The 22,455-nt window shown below is 43.9% G+C and overlaps 1 protein-coding gene across 3 annotated transcripts; it reads left to right on the plus strand.

Annotated features, from left to right (window-relative positions):
* The first annotated feature begins 721 nt into the window (after window positions 1–721).
* Window positions 722–22,128, plus strand: trim67 (tripartite motif containing 67). 3 transcript variants are annotated; one of them, XM_021600445.3, is made up of 11 exons: window positions 722–1,593; window positions 7,167–7,262; window positions 7,984–8,106; window positions 10,533–10,643; window positions 12,164–12,317; window positions 13,019–13,087; window positions 13,326–13,486; window positions 13,861–13,999; window positions 15,208–15,511; window positions 17,137–17,299; window positions 19,194–22,128. In XM_021600445.3, the coding sequence occupies exons 1-11, from the start codon at window positions 835–837 to the stop codon at window positions 19,242–19,244; spliced, it is 2,130 nt and encodes a 709-aa protein (XP_021456120.3). In that variant the 5' UTR covers window positions 722–834; the 3' UTR covers window positions 19,245–22,128. The 3 variants fall into 3 exon arrangements, with proteins under 3 accessions (XP_021456120.3, XP_021456121.3, XP_090088900.1); XM_090232774.1 differs by lacking the exon at window positions 722–1,593 and adding an exon at window positions 4,712–5,006; XM_021600446.3 differs by lacking the exon at window positions 13,019–13,087.
* The last annotated feature ends 327 nt before the right edge of the window (window positions 22,129–22,455 follow it).

Consider the following 22,455-nt stretch of genomic DNA (forward strand, 5'->3'; position numbering starts at 1 on the left):
GGAGAACAGACAATTTTTATGTGCTACGCGCTTCAGCACTCAGTGGTCCCATTCTGTGAGCTTGTGTGTCCTACCACCTTGCGGCTGAGCCGTTGTCTCTCCTAGATGTTTCCACTTCACAATAACAGCACTTACAGTTGACCGGGGTAACTCTAGCAGGGCCAAAATTTGACAAACTGTCTTGTTGGAAAGGTGACATCCTATGATGGTGCCACATTGAAAGTCACTGAGCTCCATTCTACTGCCAAATTTTGTCTATGGAGATTGCATGACCTGTGCTCGATTTTATACACCTATCAGCAACGGGTGTGGTTGAAATAGCCGAATCCACTAATTTGAAGTGGTGTCCTCATACTTTTGCATACATAGTGTAGTTCTGTCTATATGTATGTCAGTGAGAAAAGGGAAACGTTTAATTCAGAACATGCATCTTGAATTTCATTAAAAGATTAGGTTGAAACTCTAAATAAAATAACATCACCACCAACATATGCCTTGCACATTCAATAGCCTCGGAAATGTGCAGGGCAGGTCCCACTGCTACCCTTTGGGTTAGATACTGGTTAATAACAGTTTTATCACCAAGGTGTGACTTGCCTCCACAATACTTTTCACGGCTGCTCACTTGGATTACGGGTCTTGTAGTTTTTTGTTCAAAGTGAACTTGGTATTGTGAAGATGCGTTTTCAGAACCCATCCGCTCTGACTACAACCCCCCCTCGCCTGCGCCTGCGTAAACCAGTCGAGGGAGCTGTTCGTGTCATATAGTGCTGGTCTGTTTTCATTGATCGCTGCTCTTGTGCACTGTGTGAGGAGCGTTTTATAGAAGACACGATGGATGAAGAATTAAAATGCCCCGTTTGCGGCTCTCTTTTCAAGGATCCTATTCTTTTACCCTGCTCACACAATGTGTGTTTGGCGTGCGCCCGAAATATCATTGTACAGACCCCAGAAGGCGAAACACCTCCGCAAAACCGTGCCTCCGGGAACTCGGACTACGATTATTTGGATATGGACAAAATGAGCATGTATAGTGAAACGGACAGCGGCTATGGATCATACACGCCGTGCCTCAAGTCTCCAAATGGGATACGGGTGTTTCCTCCGACTCTGGTGCACCGCCACTGCTCCATAACGTGTCCTCTCTGTCACCGTAGTGTCTCTCTGGATGAGCGGGGACTGAGGGGCTTCCCACGTAACCGGCTACTGGAGGCGATCGTGTCTCGTTATCAGCAGAACCGCTCTGCCAACGTGAAATGTCAGCTGTGTGACCGCAACCCTGTCGATGCCACTGTGATGTGCGAACAGTGCGACGTGTTTTACTGCACACCATGCCAGCAGCGATGCCACCCTTCCCGTGGACCGCTGGCCAAACATCGATTACTGCCACCGACCCAATCGCCCGCGGCTGGAAGCCAGCAGATGCCCGCCGGCACCATACGCAAACAGGGAACGTGTGCAGACCATGACATGGAGAACTTTAGCATGTACTGCGTCAACTGCAAGACTCCAGTGTGTATGAAGTGTCTTGAGGGTGGCAAGCACGGGAGTCATGATTTAAAACCTTTAGCTGCCATGTGGAAACAGCACAAGGTAAGGATGAAGGCTGGTGGGGATGGCCTTGGCCAGCATCATAATAAGCTGCTCTGCAGCATCACATCGTCACATGTCATCAGTGCCCTTTAAATCACTCCAACTGAGTGCATCAGTGGTAGCCTTTACTGACAGTAATCAGGCAGCAACACTGTATAGCCTAATCACAGAGAAATAAAAAAAAAGCAACCCAATAGCCTGACTCACCAGTGTCAGGTCACTGTTCTCCTGTTTCTATCCCAGATTGTTCCTGCCAACACCTCTGGGTTTGCCATTTGAATTTGCGAATAGGTCACCGGCGCTGTGTAACAGTGCCCCATGGTTTCCTCAGCGCCCACTACATGGTGAAGAGGCATAGGATGCCTATAAGCAGACTGACACTTTGATAGATAGTAGAGAAGCACATTGAGCTATCACACCCAAATCCACCAATTCAATTAAAAGCCAAACTGGGCCACTAATCGTACATGTTGTGTGATTTGGAGAGTCCTGGGGTATTCTTCCCATCAAACAGCATGCCTCCTTCCCACTCACTGATAAGGGTTGTTATGAGTACAGTTGACCTTTATCACACTAGCCTACTGTCCCACAAATGGACCATGAAAATCGCATACTGTAAGTGTGAAGCGGTGTTTATAAGTGATGAGCCCTATAAATACAAGATGCAGAAGTGCTTCGTTAAGATATTTCCTGGTCGAGTGAGATCGAATACACTCCAGCATGCTGTCCATTTTGTGCTGTGTTTTATGGCCAACGATCTGTATTGGCAAGAATGGGATGGTCAAGTGAGCTCTGCTCAGGTTGGAGGGAGTGTGTGTGTGTGTGTGTGAGAGAGAGAGGGAGAGAGGGAGGGAGAGGGAGAGAGAGAGAGAGGGAGGGAGAGAGGGAGGGAGACATTAGGTGATGAAAAGGACACGAATGTATTGGCCTACTATTATGGCAAATTATCTCGGAGCCCTCTTGAAGCTACACTATCCCTCTTCACTGTAGATATTGGCTTGGGTCTACTCTGCATGCCTCCCCTTGAATGATTCCACTGCACCAGGCAGCTATCTATGTCACTGTCACTTGGATGGGATTTTGTTGTGACACTGGGGACTAATACAAACCTATTACTCACAATCCTTCCCATCCACAGCTCCAGATCCGCCCTCGAGCTCTGACATGCTTTCCTATCGACTGTCCTCTTCTAGGATCTGACAGAAAACTCAGTTGAACAGATTCAACAACCAGTCTGTTAGTTAGGGTAGGAGGGCTTGGAGATTGCAGTGTTGAAAGGAGAGAGAGAGAGAGAGAGAACGGCTACTCCTCCGAGGATTGTTTTATGACTACAGATAGATTGTGTCTCAGAGGCAATTGTCATCCTCCATACTGCAGAGATACTGATAATGGAGACGCCTGTGTGTGCTGACCCACGTCCACTGTGAATGAGAGCCCCCATTCGTTTTTTGCTGGACCTTCAGTAGTCAATCTTATATTCCTCCTCGGGGGATGCTTTTACAAACATGATTTGAAAGTAATGTCAAGTTGTGTTGATGTTATTTACAGTATGTCAAATGGAACAAACGGAAAACAAGGGACTGCCTTAGGGTATCAATGGCATTTGTCTCCCCTTTAACAGTGACAGTGTGAGTGAGTGACAAAAATGCTTGCTGGGAATACCTCATGAATATGTATTTACTAGCCGATAAGCCTCAGATAAGCGTTTGGATGAAAAGTCACGGTAGTGAAGTTTCCTATGGATGTCCTATGGGCAGCCAAGCAGAAACACCCAGATTCAGTGTATAGTATATTTAATGCCCCCGCACACACACTACACACTGGTACCAAACTCTGCACATGCGTACACTAGGCCAGGGCATTGCTCACCAGGCTGCAGCAGGCATGAGCATTTGGGCCCCGCCAAGTCCAGTGCAGGGCCCAACCGACTAGTACTGAGCAATTAACCGAAATGTCAGTGTTTAAAAATGTGTCAACAACTTATTGACCCGACATCAGTAAAGAGACGGAAGACGATTGAGAGTGATAGAGAGCAGTTGCTTCGCGAGCTACGTACTGTATCTCTACCTGAAAATACATAAAGTGATTTGATAGTTGGTGTTCAGCAGTCATAAAAGTATGCCTTATTTCCTTTGAAGAACTACTAAAATAGTGACTTTGTCAGACGGCACAGGCAGCAGCTCTATAGAGATGAGATGATGACATGGAATGAAATGATAAAGTCATCAAATGAAACAAATGTAATGTACACAACAACAGAAGTAAAGTCATGTGAATAAATGATGGTTAATAAGTGATAAGCAGTAATGGGCAGTCACAACCATCGCGGGATTGGATTAATTGTTTTATTCTGTGTTGTTACAGCATTCAACCCACATAATGCATAGTGCATTTAATGTGCCCAAAAATATTTTGAATCCGAAATTGAAAAAAACTTTATTATTTTTTTTATTATAAAACCGAAACCGAACTGACCTAAAAAGGCACTAACCACTCAGCAGTACAACTGACTCAGGTCCTTTAGTTTTGCCCTGAATTCCCAAATACCGCACATTATACATGACCACAAAGAACCTTTTAGGAGATGAAAGAAACCATGCTTCCTCTCTTTTCAATTCCACATTTTGTTAAATGGGGTTGTTATCCTGTCATTAAGAGAAAGGATGACATATTGAGAAGGCCTACATTTGAACTACATCAACCTATTTATGGACCAATGTCATAGTCATGGATAGAATCTGATCAACACATTTGTAGAGTACTATTGGATAATGGAGGATGGGGCTACATTCCAGTGCGGTTATGTGGATAAGAATAGATACAGAAGTCTGTGGTTTTGACCATTGAAAGAGATTCATATAGGAGAGGATGCCCCCAGCTTGTACAGTACGGGAAGGGGCTAGCCAAGTAAGAGCACAGAGTCTGGTCGGGTCAGCTGGCTGGCTGGCTAGCCTAGATTCAGATGGTACTGTAGCTAAGGACAGGTTGTTCTGCTGCCTCAGACATACAGAGCCCCTCTCCCAGACCCTGCAACGGCATTGGCTCCAGAATGTAGGTTAAGTACAGTGCGGTATCTCCCATCCCATTGAATATCTGTGCTGTGCCATACTCTAGCTGCATAGTACCCAGGACACTAGACTTGGTTCATGTTGTGTTGAATAAGCGTTTGGTGATGGGGTAGCCAGGCATAAAGGATGAGTGTACTGTATGTGTGCAACTACTGTAACCAAAGGCATAGGAACAGGAGAATCATTTTGAGCTATTTTTAGAGGCAAGAATGAGTGCTTGGACAAGACCTTAGTGTAGTGCTGTGTGCGCATACCTCAAGGGTTACCATGGATACATGGAGGCAAGTTACCAGACTGTTGCTGAAAATGAGGCCTAATGGATATCACGACTCTACCTTTTGAAATGTATGTAACGAGCTTCACATAATGCGATATGTCAAATAGATGTTATACTTTGCGTGTGTCAATGATTGTAACACTGTCACAGTATGAAAAAAGAAATAATTAATTATTCCTTGCAAATGTCATTTGTGCTGGTTTTTAATATCATAAAATGTGTCCATATTATGCATATTCATACACACAATATATTGTAGCAAATCCTATAAATATTTGATAAATTGTTTTCAATTGAATCATCCTCTGGAGATTTTCCTAAACTGGTAAATATTGTGTGTGCTCTGATTTCATGCTTTATTTGGGTTGTTCTTAATTTGCCTGGGGGGCTGTGCTGGCCATGCTGGGCTGTGATGGCTGTTGTGGCCATGTTGTAAAATATCAGTGGTGGAGCAGTGTGCCACACGGCCAGAGGATTTGTGTGAGGCTGAGCAGGGGAGGGAGATTGGTTCTGCTCTCATCCAGATGTGGAACGCTAATGACACAGCTGCTGAGTGAGGGAGGAGAAGATGGAGGAGATGGAGGAAAAAGAGGGGGAAGAGAAAGGGGTGGAGGTGGTGGGGCTTCCTGAATCTGACCCAGTCCTCCTGGCATGTCCCTGAGGACCCATTTGGAATCAAGGTCAACACCGCAGATCAACACTGCAGCTACTGTATGTATTGTCTTACTCCGATCCCTTAACACTGGGTTAGAAATTGATAACACACCTTCTCCCCTACTTGAAACCCTCTGCTCTTGAATGTCACGCACATTACTCAAGTGTTCTCTCTCTCTGATGACATTACTGGGGCTCTTTCAGAGGAAGAAAGCTGCTGTCAGGAAAAAGGATGCCTCTTCCTATTTGTCTGGAGGAAATACATTTACAATAAAGGGTACATTTTAAAATGAGGGGTACTTTTTAAAACGAGGCGTTTAAATAGAGCCTCACCTTTCATCTTATGACCCTTCCCACTGATCACACACTGTTTGAATCAACGCTTTTTTTAACGTCATTTCAACGAAGTTGCGTTGAACCAACGTGGAATAGACGTTGAATTGACGACTCTGCCTAGTGGAAATGACTCTAACAGGTTTCTCCTGCTATAACTGACCTGTCATCCTTAGTGACAGTGAAGGGGCTGGTGCTGTATTCCACCAACACTAATGAGGTCACTGCCAGTTCTGAGCCACACGAGGGCAGCATCCCGATCCTAATTACACTGAAGTTTAATATTAGCTCATAAAGAATAACTACATCTTACAAGGGGGGCTCATGACAAGACTGATAAAACCTTGATGATATGGGTCCCTTGATAATGTTTTCATGTGAAGCAGTAGCATCCTTCTGGTCCATATCGAATCAAACTCTCACATTATACATTGTTAGGATAAACGAGGACAACCCAGTGAAAGGACATTAATTGGTGATATGCAGGAGGTTGTCAAGTAACAGGCTCTCTCCCCATAGGAGGGTTACTAGCCCCCTCCCCCTGACCCCTGGAGGTCACCCTGACAAAGTGTCACAGAGAGAAAAAGGTCTGAGCCGATAAACACTGGGCTGGCACTGCCCCCTTGTCTTGTCAGGAGCTGTGGCTGGGGCCCTGGTGGAAAGAAACCACACAGGGGAGCGGAATCACTCATCCCCTTGTTAGCGGCGCGGACAGACAGCTTGCTGGGCCAGATGGCACATTAATGAACCGTGTAGGGCTGGCTTGATTTGTGTCCCTCCTGAACCCGACGCACGCAGCCCACAGAGGCCCAGCCCCAGAGAAGCCCTGACTGAGACTGATAGAGAAGCCCAGAGGAATAGGGGCAGGTGGGAGGAGCGGGAGGGAGGTGGGAGGAGGGAGGTGTGGATCCGGGCCAGATTGATCACAGCAGGGTTGGTGTACACCATGATTACCCTTCACTCATGGTCCATGAGCCTCAGCTCAGAGCAGATCTGCTGGAAGGTTTGACCTCTAAACATGGTTTTGAGGCCCTCGTTTGAATTTGTAATCTCCTTGATTACTATGACCTCAGAGGTCGTTGCTGTGTGGTTGGGCTTAAGTATGGGGTTAATTAGTATAAATTACTGCCCATACTATATATTTCTGGGACAATTGGCTTTAATCATAACATATTAGAGAAGTGACACGGAGAGTGTTTTGATTAGTTTTGGATTAATAATTGCCCGTTTTTCATTCACAGTGTCAACTCTCCCAAGCTTTGAACGGTGTGTCAGATAAAGCCAAGGATGCCAAGGAATTCCTAATGCAGTTGAAGAACATGCTTCAGCAGATACAGGTAACATTCTCTTTTTGATTACGTGTCTGGTAGATCAAATGAGAACGTCAACATGTATAGAAATGTAAATGTAACCTGCATTCCCCATAACCTACTTACCTGTGCCTGTCGGCTTTAACGAAACACTAAAAAGAAAGAGGAAGGATGCTCTGGAATCATACAATGTCACTTTCTGGACTCTTTTCATTCTGCAATGAACACCGGCACTACATCCAAAGCACTTCTTATCGCCCGGTGGGAACAAAGGTTTCTGTTTGTGACCACGCTAAGAGCTAAAGTAGGAAAGGGCTGCTGTCCACACAGACTGCCCCAGCCTGTCACAGCTTTTATACACTTACTGCACTGCCATGTCTTATCAGTCTGTGCATTAAGACTCTTATTCTGGGGTTGAGGGGATTGTATTTGAGTAAAATCCCAGCTCTGCTCAGCTCAGTAGAGTTAGTCTCTAACCATTTTCTTCATCCTTGAACCGAGGTGCAGAGTGTAGCTCGAATAGAATTCACTATCTCACCTGCGCTTAGGTAAATTATTGATATGCAGTAGTGATGATGGAAGATTTAGCTGCAATCACTGTGGTGTTATCATATGTAGTCCGCTAGTGTCCTTGCCCCCCGTCCTTGCCCCCTGTCCCCGTCCCCCTGTGCCTGGCCCTAGCACCCTGTACCTTCATGTACCTCCCTGTTCTTTTATTGAGCGATGTGATGTGTTGTGTCCCTCGCAGGAGAACGGGGTGGAGTTCGAGGCCTGCTTGGTGGCTCAGTGTGACGCCCTGATTGAGGCTCTGACGAGGCAGAAAGCCAAGCTCCTCACCAAGGTCACCAAGGAGAGGGAGTACAAGCTCAAGGTGGGTTAGAAGGATGGACGCTGCGACGGCTGATGGATAACAACGTCATGTTGACTGCCCCAGACACTTCTTCCCAAGCTCAGATTGTATGTGCACCATTATCCTGGGGACAAGGTCATGTTGACTGTAACATACAGGTGGCAGGATTCAGATGGGCGGACAAACACAGCAGGGCCATGGTTTATTGATAACAATAATCACAGTACTCTCTCTGCATCAGACATGTTAACCATACTTTGCACACTTAACACAGATGATCAATAGTTACATATTATTCATATTACAACCCTAAGTAGTGATAGACTGCCTCTTTTACCACAGCTAGCAGCTCTTTCATGACACAAAGGGCATCCAAGGTTGTGAACTTGTCTTGGCCCAGGTTGAGGTGCATCTGGATGCAGATTTCTGTCCTCTCCGCCTCCCTGTCCTCTCTTCTCCCCCTGAAGCCTCAGCTGAGGGCCTGGGCCTGCAGGCTGGCTGGTGTTAAGTTCTTAGTGGGTCACATGGATCCAAGCCCAGGCTCAATGTGCAGGCTGGGGGATTGGGGCTCCAGAGGACAGCTGTTGTGTTTAGCAGGGCTAAAGCTAAAGAGCAGCTAGGACTGTTGCAGCATCACACAGCAGAAAAAAAGGTCTCTTCATTTCACTATGATGAAGGCTGTCAAACTGTCAAACCTTTTCAGAAGATTACAATGGGAAAATAAGAGCTTTATGGAGTTTAGTACACAACCATATGGTTGCAATTGTCTTGACAGCATTTGGTATCAATAACATCTCTTCTCCCACAGTATAGTGGAGATAGATGGTTGGTGATTAACTTGGATTTATGACATTCTTTAGGATCACCATTAGCCAATGCCAATGGCGACAGCTAGTCATACCGTCACACAAAAGAAAAATAGTCACACAAAAGAAAAATACATTACAGACAAAATCCAACTCACATACATTTAAGTACATGAACATGTAGTGTGTGTATCTATCAGTTACACATACATGTCAGTACATACTGTACGCACAACAAGTAGGTCACATGGGGAAAGGCGTTGTGAGGTGTTGCTATATTTGTTTTTTTAAACCAGGTTTGCTGTTCACTAGAAGGGAGTTACATGCGATCACAGCTCTGTATAATACTGTACGTTTCCTTGAATTTGTTCTGGACCTGGGGACTGTGAAAAGACATCTGGTGGCATGTCTGGTGGCATGTGTGTCAGTGCTGTGTGTAAATTGACTATGCAAATAATTTGGAATTTCCAACACATTATTGTTTGTTATAAAAACAAGAAGCGATGCAGTCAGTCTTTCCTCAACACTCAGCCAAGAGAGCCTGGATTGTGAGCTTTGTTTGATGAAATCCTTTTTTAGGAACAGTTGTGACGGTAATCTGTTGAGAATAACTACTTTATGTCATCTACAGGACAATGTTTTTTTTTACCCTGCAATCCCAGCTGGAGGGCATTTGTTTCCCCTGTTCAATAGTCTGGAGTGTTGTGTTTGTGTGCCGGGGAACGTCATTTTCTACTCTAATTAAATTCATCCGAGCCATTAATCTGTCAGCAGTATTTTTATCAGTGGTCTCTTTCGCCACACTACACATTCCCAGGGAGATAGTCATTTTTGTGACTCGTGACAGACTAGTCCAGGCATAATCCATAGACCGCTGGAGTGGCATTGTTTGAATGTTGCATGATGTACGGATTATATAGTAAATTCAATCTGAGTTTTTATATATAATTTGATTTACCTAAATGTATATTAATTATGATTTGATAGACATGACTGTTCCTGACTGTCCTCTGGTTTGTTTATGTTTTGGGGTTATTTTATTTTGTCTACCATTCAAGAATGTTCATTATATGCTTATTTAATTTTTAATATTTTAATAGATTTATTTAAATAATGAAACCGGTTGACAGGTGAATAATTTATGAACATTTAATTAATGATAGGCTAATGGCCTGAATGTGTCAGTGGCTTAATCTAATGATTTCTTACATTAGTTTTGAATTCTAAGGCTTGATTTGATAGAGTGATTAAATACCTTCCAATTAATCAACCTTTTCTGACCTTTTAATTTATAATCTTATAAACACAAAAATCCATACTTTTTCACAAAAAATGCAAAGATAAGTTAAACACATGAGCTAGTATAAGTGGTCTACCCAAACAAAGGCTCATAAAATGTTGACAGTCCACTGAATTTCAATTAGCTGTGAATGAATGGCTTTGACACCCGCCCAAATCCATTCTCCCCAGTGCTTTGTGTTTAGCCAAAAGGAAAAACGCGCGTGTGTGTGTATGTATGTGTGTGTGTCTGTGTCTGTATGTGTGTGAGTCTGTGTCTGTATGTGTGTGAAATGCTTGCCCAGTATTAATATTACATTAAAGGGTGCCCGTCTGTGTCCTCCTGGCTTCTCTTGTGTTCAGGTGGTGCGTGACCAGATCACACACTGCACTATGAAGCTGCGTCAGACCACGGGCATGATGGAGTACTGTCTGGAGGTGATCAAAGAGAACGACCCCAGTGGCTTCCTGCAGGTACAGTAGTGATGTATGGGTGACTGGGGCTAGAGCTCTGCTAGTAGGCTGTATCATGTTTGAAGGTAAGACCCAGGTGCAGGCAATGTCGAAGTAACAAAAGTTTATTAATTCGAACACGGGCAGGCAAAGTTACAGGATGGCAGGCAGGCTCGGGGTCAGGTAGAGGTCGGTAATCCAGAGTAGTGGGGCAAAGTTACAGGACGGCAGGCAGGCTCGGGGTCAGGCAGAGGTCGGTAAACCAGAGTAGTGGGGCAAAGGTACAGGACGGCAGGCATTTCAAAGCCATTCAATCAGGGTCAGTTCAGGCAGAGTTTGGTAATCCAGAGTAGTGGGGCAAAGTTACAGGACAGCAGGCAGGCTCGGGGTCAGGCAGAGGTCGGTAATCCAGAGTAGTGGGGCAAAGGTACAGGATGGCAGGCAGGCTCAGGGTCAGGTCAGGCAGAGGTCAGTAATCCAGAGTAGTGGGGCAAAGGTACAGGAGGGCAGGCTCAGGGTCAGGTTAGGCAGAAAGGACAAAACTGGGAAAACTTGAATATAGACAAGGTAGGGACAAGGGGAAAACCGCTGGTAGATTAGAGGAACAAAACGGGCGACACCTAGAGGAGGGTGGAGACAATCACAAAGAGAGGTGAAACAGATCAATGCGTGACAGGCTGTGGATGAGGCTAGCCTGCTTGACTTCCCTCACATTCCCCTCAGATGTCCTTGTTTCCTACTGCTAAATGCTAAGGCCAACAACTATTTTTCCCAAATATATTTCCTAAAACGGGTTGATAACAAATCATTTAAAGATCATTAGAAAACTCTTGCCATAAAAATTCTTAACATCAAGACCTTTGAAAGAACTGCGTATATATTTTACTATACTAATAAATATTAATATTGATTCAGAGTGCATATGATAAGCTTGTAGCAAGATGTTGATTAAAATGTGTTGTTGGCCAAATGTGAATGAAGATATTGATACTTAATAGGTAATAAATAGGTCATCCCAAACCAATACTCGTTGACTTGCGCTGATAAAGGTTAACCTGATAATGGTTAACATTGGTATGTGACACCTTCATTGAGTTAAACGTTGACTTGTCGTATTTAGTTCCCCTCACCATTAGCTGGAAGCCATTGATTCTCCTCTTTTTTTTAAAGAACAGTCTGAAAAGGGCGAAATAGAGATGAAAGCCTCTCTTCTGTAAATTTGTGCTTCTCTCCCCCCTTGAAATGTTCATGGTGATATTGATTGTACAGTTTCTTATAACCCCTGAACAAAATCTGTGCTCTGTATCATAAAAGCTTATATAAATCCTGACAAAAGCTGGTAACCTACAGGGTTGGCTATTCCTTAATGCAGCACATTTCCAGCTGACATTTTTCCAGAAGCACAAAGCCTCAGAGAAACCATAAAAAGTCCATTAAAACCATGTAGCACTTTGTAATAGTATATTACACTGTAGCTGAACCTTTTAGTGGAGTTGTAGCTGGTTTGAAGCGGTTCTCCCCTGCTGTGTGTCTCTATGTAGATCTCAGATGCGCTGATCAAACGTGTGACGTCGTCTCAGGACCAGTGGGTCAAAGGGGCTTTGGAGCCCAAGGTGGGTCCTGAGTTTGACCTGACCCTGAACACAGACCCCCTGCTGCAGACCATACTACAGCTGGACTTTGTCCAGAGCAAAGGTAACCTATATGTGTTCATTTCTAAGTCATATTCATATACTTGCTACTGTTTGCGTAGTGTTGAGTCTATTCGTACACATTTTCATACAGTATATTGTTACATTGTTAGATAGTCTTGCAGTGGACTCCTCTTTCAAGTGTGCCTGTGATGTATTTTTGTATGGCTGTTCAGCAGTTAAGTAGACGCACTTGTCTCTTGCTTTATGCATAACCTGCACTCATTCTGTGCTTTATAGCTTGGTGAAGTGGAAAAAAATGCTTTTGCAAAACTGACCAAAAAGGTCTCCATGTTTCACACATGTTCAATATTCTGAGTATCTGATTAAAACATACTATGTGTCCAGAGCAATTTTTTCATTCGTCTATTTAAATATTGTGCTTGACTAAACCTGAGGAAGATTTGTAGTATCGCCAGACGATGTCCTAGAATACCAGGATATATTTGTCATATAAATACGATGTATTTCATTTCGCTCCAACACTTTTCCACATCTGTCTACTGAAGCAGACAAGATTTTCCCGTACACAGTTACCATCTTAGTCTGCTCCAAATACAACGTCATGTAAAACCAAATGAGATTTGAAACCAGGGGAAATGTAACCAGCATTCCCCTGAGAAAGCACAGTAGTTGATCAGTTCCACTATGTTGCAAACTAAGTCAAGCACCACACATCAACCCATGTCCAATATCATGTTTCAGATATACAGGAGACTCCATTATTGAAACAAATGCATGCAGGTGGATTGAAAGAGACGGAGAGCGCAGGAGGTATTTCAGAGTTGCTATATGATCATCCAAATCCCCTTTTCCTCCTTGAGACCTGCCAGCCCACACCAGCCCACCACGTTAAGGGGATAGAGTGCTCTCCTCCCATGCATGTTTTACCGCACTCTTCCCTGACAATATTCCTACCTGCCTGACAACAGCAACTATCAACCACAACCTATCCATGCAGAGATAGATGTTAACTCCTCTGTGGTGTTCCTGCCATCCGTTTCTATTCAAGTGGAGTCTGCCACGGTGCCCCCGGCCCCCCTGCTGCAGCTGGAGAAGTGCTGCACCCGCAACAACAGTGCCACCCTGGCCTGGAGGGTCACTGTGCCCCCTAGCAACCCCATCGAAGGCTACATCCTGGAGCTGGACGACGGCAACGGGGGTCAATACAGGGTCAGATAATACTTCACTTCACACAATAGAGAACGTGTCATCATGTCCGACGCTCCATGTAGTCTGGCACTAGGGTGGAGCACTTCACGGGCGGGTGTTTTAACAGTAGATTAAGTTAAAGAATGTAAACGTTTGATGCTCATTATGCAATGAAAGGTTTGCATGAGCTGTGTTTTATTTAGCCAGGCTCATTTCAATATGCGTAATACAGTTACACTGTAATTCTATGTGCAGTAGGGTGTCATACCCGTTTCCTATAGATAACAGTTGTCGCCTCTGCCACATATTTTATTATTCATAGTGCGCATGCTGCAGTCAGAGCTCTAACTAACGCCAGATGGTCCTGTGCTGTACTGTATGTCTCTGTGTCCCAGGAGGTGTATGTAGGGAAGGAGACTGTGTGCACTGTTGACGGCCTCCACTTCAACAGCTCCTACAACGCCAGAGTCAAGGCCTACAACTCCACCGGAGTGGGGCCCTATAGCAAGACTGTGGTGCTGAAGACATCTGATGGTGGGTGTTCTCTCACTTTGTGTTGACCTAACTGTAGACATGAAAGGGAAGGAAGAGCCCCACCCAACTGGGGACCAGGGGACACCAGGCTTAATTAGTGCCCGGGGTACAGAATGATACTCTTTATTCACCGCTCCTGAGCCGAGCTCGTCCTCTGGGACATCCAGGCCTGCTGTTTGCCGACAAAGCCTCGCCCTCCCATCAACGCTCTTGTTTGTGTCCTCAACTACGGAGTTCTAATCCACAGCAATGGTATCCCAGATCCCACTTTAATGGAAGGCGACTGGTGCAATCTGTCACTGTCCTGGCTGGGTGTGGTGGTACTAGTCAGCTCTGGGTCCCCAGAAACCTCCAGATTTAGAGCAGTAAACACCATGGCAGAGCCAGAGCTGAAGGAGCTCCACTAAAGAGGTGTCCAGTCCTGATATAGGGCTGACAGACAGTGGAAGTGGTCTCGCAGTTTAGCAAAGTATCACAGCGAGAGCGTGCCAGACTGTGATTACTCTAGCCTGCCAGCTGTCAGCGCATTGCCGTGCTTTCCCCGTCCATCCCTCCACGCCTTGCACTCAATCAATGGCATCAACTGCCTATCCTCTCTCCCTCTCCTCCCTCTCCCTGTCCTCCCATTACTGGGATGGGGAGTGGAGGGAGGGACAGGGAGAGGGAGAGAGGATAGGTTGTTGATGCCATTGATTGAGCTGACAGAGCAGCGGGACAAGGAGAGAGTTTAGACTGAGCAGAGTACAGGCGGCTCCAGCTCTGGCTCTGCCAGCTGCAATAACAATGGATCTCTGCATGTGGAGGCCTTAGTGAGTGCCTGTCGTGTGCCAGTTAACTGTTTATTCTAACATAGCAGTGCCTCTTTGAGGAATGGGGCTAATTAAGGCAATACACTGCAATGGTTTGACACAGCAGTGCCTTATGGGCAAGGAGCTGCTGAATGAAAATGAATCCAGTGCTTGACTTTTAAATGAGAAGTAGAATTTTTCATTGTGCTGCTTTGTGAATATTTCATGTGTCATCTCACAGTATGCTGCCCAGCATGGGGTCCTAGCTGACCGTGCCGTTCTATAATGGCATCATGTTTCATGCTCTCATGGGGCTCCATCCTCCAATGAGGTTCACTCAGACAGCCATGCCCTAGAGACCTGGAAAAGCTCTTATCTTTCTCTGACTCCTCCTACTGCTCTACTTTGTCTCTCCTGCAGTGGCCTGGTTCACCTTCGACCCCACCTCGGCTCACAGGGACATCATGTTGACCAATGAGAACCGGACAGTGAGCTGCAACAGCTACGATGACCGTGTGGTCCTGGGGACAGCCGCCTTCTCCAAAGGGGTCCATTACTGGGAGCTCAGGGTGGATCGCTATGACAACCACCCGGACCCTGCGTTCGGGGTGGCGAGGATCAATACGATGAAGGACATGATGCTGGGGAAGGATGATAAGGCCTGGGCCATGTACGTGGACAACAACCGCAGCTGGTTCATGCACAACAACTCCCACACCAACAGGTAGGTGACACATCTCTGGGGAGGAAGGCTGACTCCTCCACAGCTTCAGAGTTTAGAAATAGCCATCATATGCTTTGTGTGTCATACTGTTAGGACTAAAACACGTATGCACTTGCAATACTTGGCAGGCAGTATCAGACCTCAGGATAAGACCCAGTTGCAGACAGTTTGAAGTAACAAAAGTTTATTACAAAAACAGGGGGGCAGGCAAATGACAGGTCAAGGACAGGCAGAGGTCAGTAATCCAGAGTCCGAAAGGCACAGAACTATAGGCAGACTCAGGGTAGGCAGAGGTCAGTAATCCAGGGCAGTGTCACAAGGTTCAGAACAGCAGGCAGGTTCAGGGCAGGCAGAATGGTCAAAACCAGGAAAACTAGAAAACAGGGACTAGAGCGAAAACAGTAGTACAGGAAAAAACGCTGGTAGGCTTGACGAGACAAGACAAACTGGCAACAGACAAACAGAGAATACAGGTATACATACACAGGGGATAATGGGGCAAATGGGCGACACCTGGAGGGGGGTGGAGACAAGCACAAAGACAGGTGAAACAGATCAGGGTGTGACAGGCAGTTAGTTGGAAATGGAAGCGATTATTCTCGGGCAGTGCTCTTATGTTTTGTGATTATCCGTTTTGATTTACTTTTACACAGGGTAACACAGAGTAATATTACACGTAGATTCAAAGACAAAGAGGCCACTGGCTTAGCAACCTACAGTAGCCCCAGGGACATGAATATCCAGAGCAGAATCCTCCTTCCTCGTTAAACCAATAATACAGTAGTAGTTACTATTTTCAGTCGCTGATTAAAGAGTTTCCCTGTTTTTGTCTTTCATAGCACACCATCTTTTGGTTTCACCAACCTCATTTATTTATCTTCCTGTCAGCTGTTACATTGGAGCCTATCAACCACAATGACTCACTCATTTCCCTCATTAAACTGCCAACGATACATGTACTGTATGTCAGGTAATCACCAAAGGCTGATCGTGCCGCAATCCTGCTTGTTTGTTTCTTTAGCCTAGCGGATTTCTCTGGAACCCCTTGTAGAGCCCAGTTAGCTTTGTGACATAGTTGTTTAACTGGGGGCACACTTTCACACGTCCACCATTTTGTTGTTTGAGCTGCCCACTCTCAAAAACTAAAACACTGCTGGCTTTTGGGGTTTCCAATGAGTTGACTGGTTTGAGTGTAACTATTTACATATGGCTTTGCACTGCCAAAGTGTTTCAGATGTTTGGATACGGATGCGTTTATGGACTTAGTGCCTCAGGTTGTTTTCTTTATTCCATTGGAAGGGAGAAAAGATATACACTCTGAAGGAGAAGCTTGGGAATGTTTTCATATATTTGTTAGACAACAAGTATTCCAAATATATTAGGGATTTACTGTACATCAAATCACACACAGCCTACATACAAACATGAAAAATTTTGCAATTAGGTCAAATCTAATGTCATGAATAGAGAAAACGATTTTCCGCTGAAAGCCATTTGCTCCATACTGTTTTTGGACTCATTGGGATCCCTCTACCCATCAGAGATCCCAGACCACTCTCAAAGGGCCTGTGTGAGCTGTTTTGATGTAGTACATTAGGCCTAGACTCTGTGTGTGTGTTCTGCAGGGCCGAGGGGGGCATCTCCAAGGGTGCCACTGTGGGCATCCTGCTAGACCTGAACAAGTACACTCTAACATTCTTCATCAACAAAGAGCAGCATGGCCCCGTGGCCTTTGAGAACCTGGAGGGAGTCTTCATGCCTGCTGTCAGCATCAACAGAAATGTCCAGGTGAGCACTGATAGTCAGACAGAGCTGATTAGGTTTCAGAAATTCATTCAGATAGTTTTGTCTCTAAATTCAAGGATTATCGGATTAATTTAGAAATGGAATCAATCTCCAGATTAAGTATGTGCTAAACTGCATAGGCTGTACACATATATACAGTGGGGCAAAAAAGTATTTAGTCAGCCACCAATTGTGCAAGTTCTCCCACTTAAAAAGATGTGAGAGGCCTGTAATTTTCATCATAGGTACACTCATAGGTACACTTCAACTATGACAGACAAAATGAGAAGAAAATCCAGAAAATCACATTGTAGGATTTTTAATGAATTTATTTGCTAATTATGGTGGAAAATAAGTATTTGGTCACCTACAAACAAGCAAGATTTCTGGCTCTCATAGACCTGTAACTTCTTCTTTAAGAGGCTCCTCTGTCCTCCACTCGTTACCTGTGTTAATGGCACCTGTTTGAACTTGTTATCAGTACAAAAGACACCTGTCCACAACCTAAAACAGTCACACTCCAAACTCCACTATGACCAAGACCAAAGAGCTGTCAAAGGACACCAGAAACAAAATTGTAGACCTGCACCAGGCTGGGAAGACTGAATCTGCAATAGGTAAGCAGCTTGGTTTGAAAAAATCAACTGTGGGAGCAATTATTAGGAAATGGAAGACATACAAGACCACTGATAATCTCCCTCGATCTGGGGCTCCACGCAAGATCTCACCCCGTGGGGTCAAAATGATCACAAGAACGGTGAGCAAAAATCCCAGAACCACACGGTGGGACCTAGTGAATGACCTGCAGAGAGCTGGGACCAAAGTAACAAAGCCTACCATCAGTAACACACTACGCCGCCAGGGACTCAAATCCTGCAGTGCCAGACGTGTCCCCCTGCTTAAGCTAGTACATGTCCAGGCCCGTCTGAAGTTTGCAAGAGAGCATTTGGATGATCCAGAAGAAGATTGGGAGAATGTCATATGGTCAGATGAAACCAAAATATAACTTTTTGGTAAAAACTCAACTTGTTGTGTTTGGAGGACAAAGAATGCTGAGTTGCATCCAAAGAACACCATACCTACTGTGAAGCATCGGGGTGGAAACATCATGCTTTGGGGCTGTTTTTCTGCAAAGGGACCAGGACGACTGATCCGTGTAAAGGAAAGAATGAATGCGGCCATGTATCGTGAGATTTTGAGTGAAAACCTCCTTCCATCAGCAAGGGCATTGAAGATGAAACGTGGCTGGGTCTTTCAGCATGACAATGATCCCAAACACACCGCCCGGGCAACAAAGGAGTGGCTTCGTAAGAAGCATTTCAAGGTCCTGGAGTGGCCTAGCCAGTCTCCAGATCTCAACCCCATAGAAAATCTTTGGAGGGAGTTGAAAGTCTGTGTTGCCCAGCAACAGCCCCAAAACATCACTGCTCTAGAGGAGATCTGCATGGAGGAATGGGTGAAAATACCAGCAACAGTGTGTGAAAACCTTGTGAAGACTTACAGAAAACGTTTGACCTCTGTCATTGCCAACAAAGGGTATATAACAAAGTATTGAGATAAACTTTTGTTATTGTCCAAATATTTATTTTCCACCATAATTTGCAAATAAATTCATTAAAAATACTACAATATGATTTTCTGGATTTTTTTCTTCTCATTTTGTCTGTCATAGTTGAAGTGTACCTATGATGAAACAGGCCTCTCATCTTTTTAAGTGGGAGAACTTGCACAATTGGTGGCTGACTAAATACTTTTTTGCCCCACTGTATTTTTGAATTGTTACTAACCAGCAAATATACATCATGCTGAGTTATTGAGCACTGTGGTTCAAATCCTGGAGCTCAAGTCAGCAGTTTAATCTGTCATGAACTCATTTGGAATTGTTTGTCCTTCGCAGGTGACCCTACTAACAGGAATGGAGGTGCCAAAGAATATTAAGCAGCAGTAGCCTCCCAACGTGTCTAGGCACAGTCCCACCAATGTCAACATGGATTCCTCCTGCTCCACTCCCCCCCCCCCCCCCCCCCCCCCTTAGTACTACTACTGTTCAATGCCTATGATCAAATATCACCCTTAGAGGGAATCTTATATACAAGGGACTTTTGTACATCAATTATATTGTTTTTTAAATCATTTTCCAAGTCTTAATTTCATCTCAATCCGTACAATCAGATTCTGTGTTTACAGTCAAAATGCCACCGGGTGCTTTAATGAAGTGCATCTCTGAAACAAAATCCCATACTAGGGTAGAGTTATGAGATGCCCTACAGTACAATGTCTCTACTGTATTCATCTTCTTCTCTCAGGTTAGTTCATAGAGAGTTTGTATACTCCTATTTCTTTAGAGGAAACTGAACGTCTGCCTATCTAACTCATAAGTAGAGATTAATAGAGCTTTCCTCAGACATATTATTGGTGATATACTGTACTATCTTTTCAACTTTACAAAGCCTTGCCAGAGTTGGAGTAAATTCAGTTTCAATTCTGCTCAATTGAAAATGACGTATTGGGGATTTTATATCCTATAAATTCAATTTCATGAAATTGAAATGGATTTCACCCCAGCCTCGCTTTCAATAAGAGAGTAAAGGTGGTCAGATCAGTATAAAGGACAAATCAGTATAAGGGACAAATCAGAGGACAAACTGTATCTTATCAAACACAAAATTCTGTCGCTAGAGGACAAATCTTGGTTCGAAGTGAAGCCAAACCACTGTGACATTGAGATGTAACATTGCCATGTATATTTTGTCAAACTATCTACATACAGTAGATAGTATCTTCTTTCAAAGTATTTATTGTTTAATGCGTTGACTTTTACTACACTATTGAAATATTTATTAAGAGGGTGTATGCTCATGTGATGTTTGAATGAACAGGTATTGTTAAAGGTATTTTAAATCAGTTAAAAGTATTGTATTGACAGACCACCAGAGGGTCAAGTTTGCATGATATGTAAGGAAACTGTAAATACGACTGTCTCCCAAGCATGTATTCTAAGCTAACTAGTTTACTTAATAAAACTCTATCTGTATATAGTAAAACAATGCACAACAGTGCTATGCGGAAGCCTTTCAAACGACCTATTACAGAATAATAACAGTTTTCCCCCTAGAGTTTGAGTTAGGATTACAGCGTCACATTCATTTCACCACAGTATGTATTTTACCTTTATGCGACAAGTTAAATCATTTTATGGGGCTAAAGCATATTAATATGCCATGTCAGATGACAAAATGAATGAAAAGGGTTAAGCAGTGCATTTGTGATTTGTCAGAGGGAATCTTTATGGAATTGTAGATACTAGGCAGGCTTATTATTTTTATTTTTATTATTATTATTTGACCATGTCTTCATTATGTTTGAGTTCACACACTGGTATATCGTTAATCTGCATTCGATGCAGTTAGGAGTTTTGTATTATATTATTTAATTATCATTTTGTGAACATCTTGATCTCTTTCTGCTACTAAAAGTGTTGCTTCAAAGTAATGTGCCCTTAATCCAAAATGGTAATATGTTTTTCGATTAAGGATACCAAAGCTATTGCCATTAGAGGAACATTCTGCTCAGAGTCTGTGTTGAAGCACTGTGGTACACTATTGGTTAAAGGTGATTTGTACTGCTCTTGTAATATTTTCTCTTTGTAAAAACACCAAATATAGTACTGGCATTTTTTAATAGTCTTTAAATCTAATATGGGGGTTATTTAGCTGTGTTAATGGCGTTTTCTGAACAGAACCATTGCCTTGTACATTAAACATGTTGATATGATGTAGAGCAGCCTGTCTGATGGAACTAAAGTATGTCCAAAGCTAAAACGTGGAGAGGACCATTCCCGGGGTAAATAAAATGGATGGGAAATGTACATGAAATGTTGACAGCTGTTAGGCTGGACTGATAATTGGCTAGAGCCATTTTGTATAGAGACAAGCCAATGCATCAGGTTCCAGCATGTATTGAGTTATTAAGTGGCTCCAAGTGAATGTTGTCAATTACAGAACCGTCCCTTTTATGAAGACATTCGTATAAAACTGAATTAGTGCTTGTGACGGCAACTACAGTATAGGGAAGTGTGAGGTGTAACGAAACCACAAAAGGCAAACAAAATGGTGTCCATGTAGCCTCTCAGCAATCATGGAAACGGCACAAAAAAAAAAACACTGCAGGTGCAGACCATAATATCAAAAGAACCTTAGTAGTAAATGCAGATAGTAGTTTCTCCTCTCTAAGTGTTGTCTATTTGTGTGTTTGGCATGGATTTCCCCTCCCCAACATGGTAGCCTGCTTCTGAATGTGAACCCCCCAAAAATAACAAAAAAAATAGTGCTAGAAAGTCACTACTGTCAGATTACGTTTGCATTTGAATCTTCTTATTTTTCCCATATTTACTGTTCCCACCCTGACTATGGCATGTGGGGGGAGGAGATGTTGCAGTGTCTGTGGGGCATCTCTCTTCTAAAGGCAGGCACGTATCTCATGCCCTGGGGTGCCTGTTGCCCTCACTGCCACACCACCAGAGAACTAGGCTGGGTGCACCACCAAACCTCATGGGGAATGTCAACTGGTCCTTTAGGACACTGTATCTATGTCCACAGTATGCGTCCACAAAAAGCTGTGCTTTTTCTAGAATTCTGTTCATGTGTATGTATGTTCTTTAGTTCTCATCTCTCCTACAATGTAAACGTTTTGTACTTCTAAGTGGTTTGTATATGCAATGCGTTGTACTTGGCATTGTTTTCATATTATACAGTGTAAAAGAAAAGCAAAAAGCAATGTATTTTTTTTCCTTTTTTAAAATTAATAAATGAGTAGCTGTGATGGAATATGAATGGGCTCGTCAGTATCTTTTTCTGTAGTCTTCCTGGGGTTATGTTGATTGAGGCTTGGACATCAATTGTCTAATCTGTATCTTTATATGAACTCTGCAAAACTCCTAGAAATGCAGCAAAAATGCAACTCTTCATCACTGTTTTCAATTCTTCACATTTTATTTATCCAACCTATCAGAGCAAAACACCAGTCTCAACGTCAAAAGCGAAGAGGCGACTCTGGGATGGTGGCCTTCTAGGCAGAGTTGCAAAGAAAAAGCCATACCTCAGACTGGCCAATAAAAAGAAAAGATTAAGATGGGCAAAATAACACAGACACTGGACAGA

This window comes from Oncorhynchus mykiss, chromosome 4 (assembly GCF_057628025.1).
Source record: "Oncorhynchus mykiss isolate SJ-2025 chromosome 4, ASM5762802v1, whole genome shotgun sequence".
Taxonomy (NCBI): domain Eukaryota; kingdom Metazoa; phylum Chordata; class Actinopteri; order Salmoniformes; family Salmonidae; genus Oncorhynchus; species Oncorhynchus mykiss.

Bases quoted from the DNA above. Each gene is read 5' to 3' on its own strand.
- trim67 (XM_021600445.3), top strand. From the start codon at position 835: ATGGATGAAGAATTAAAATGCCCCGTTTGCGGCTCTCTTTTCAAGGAT. The intron at 13,088-13,325 runs GTATTTCAGAGT...TTTCTATTCAAG, and splicing joins AGAGACGGAGAGCGCAGGAG to TGGAGTCTGCCACGGTGCCC. The intron at 15,512-17,136 runs GTAGGTGACACA...TGTGTTCTGCAG, and splicing joins AACAACTCCCACACCAACAG to GGCCGAGGGGGGCATCTCCA.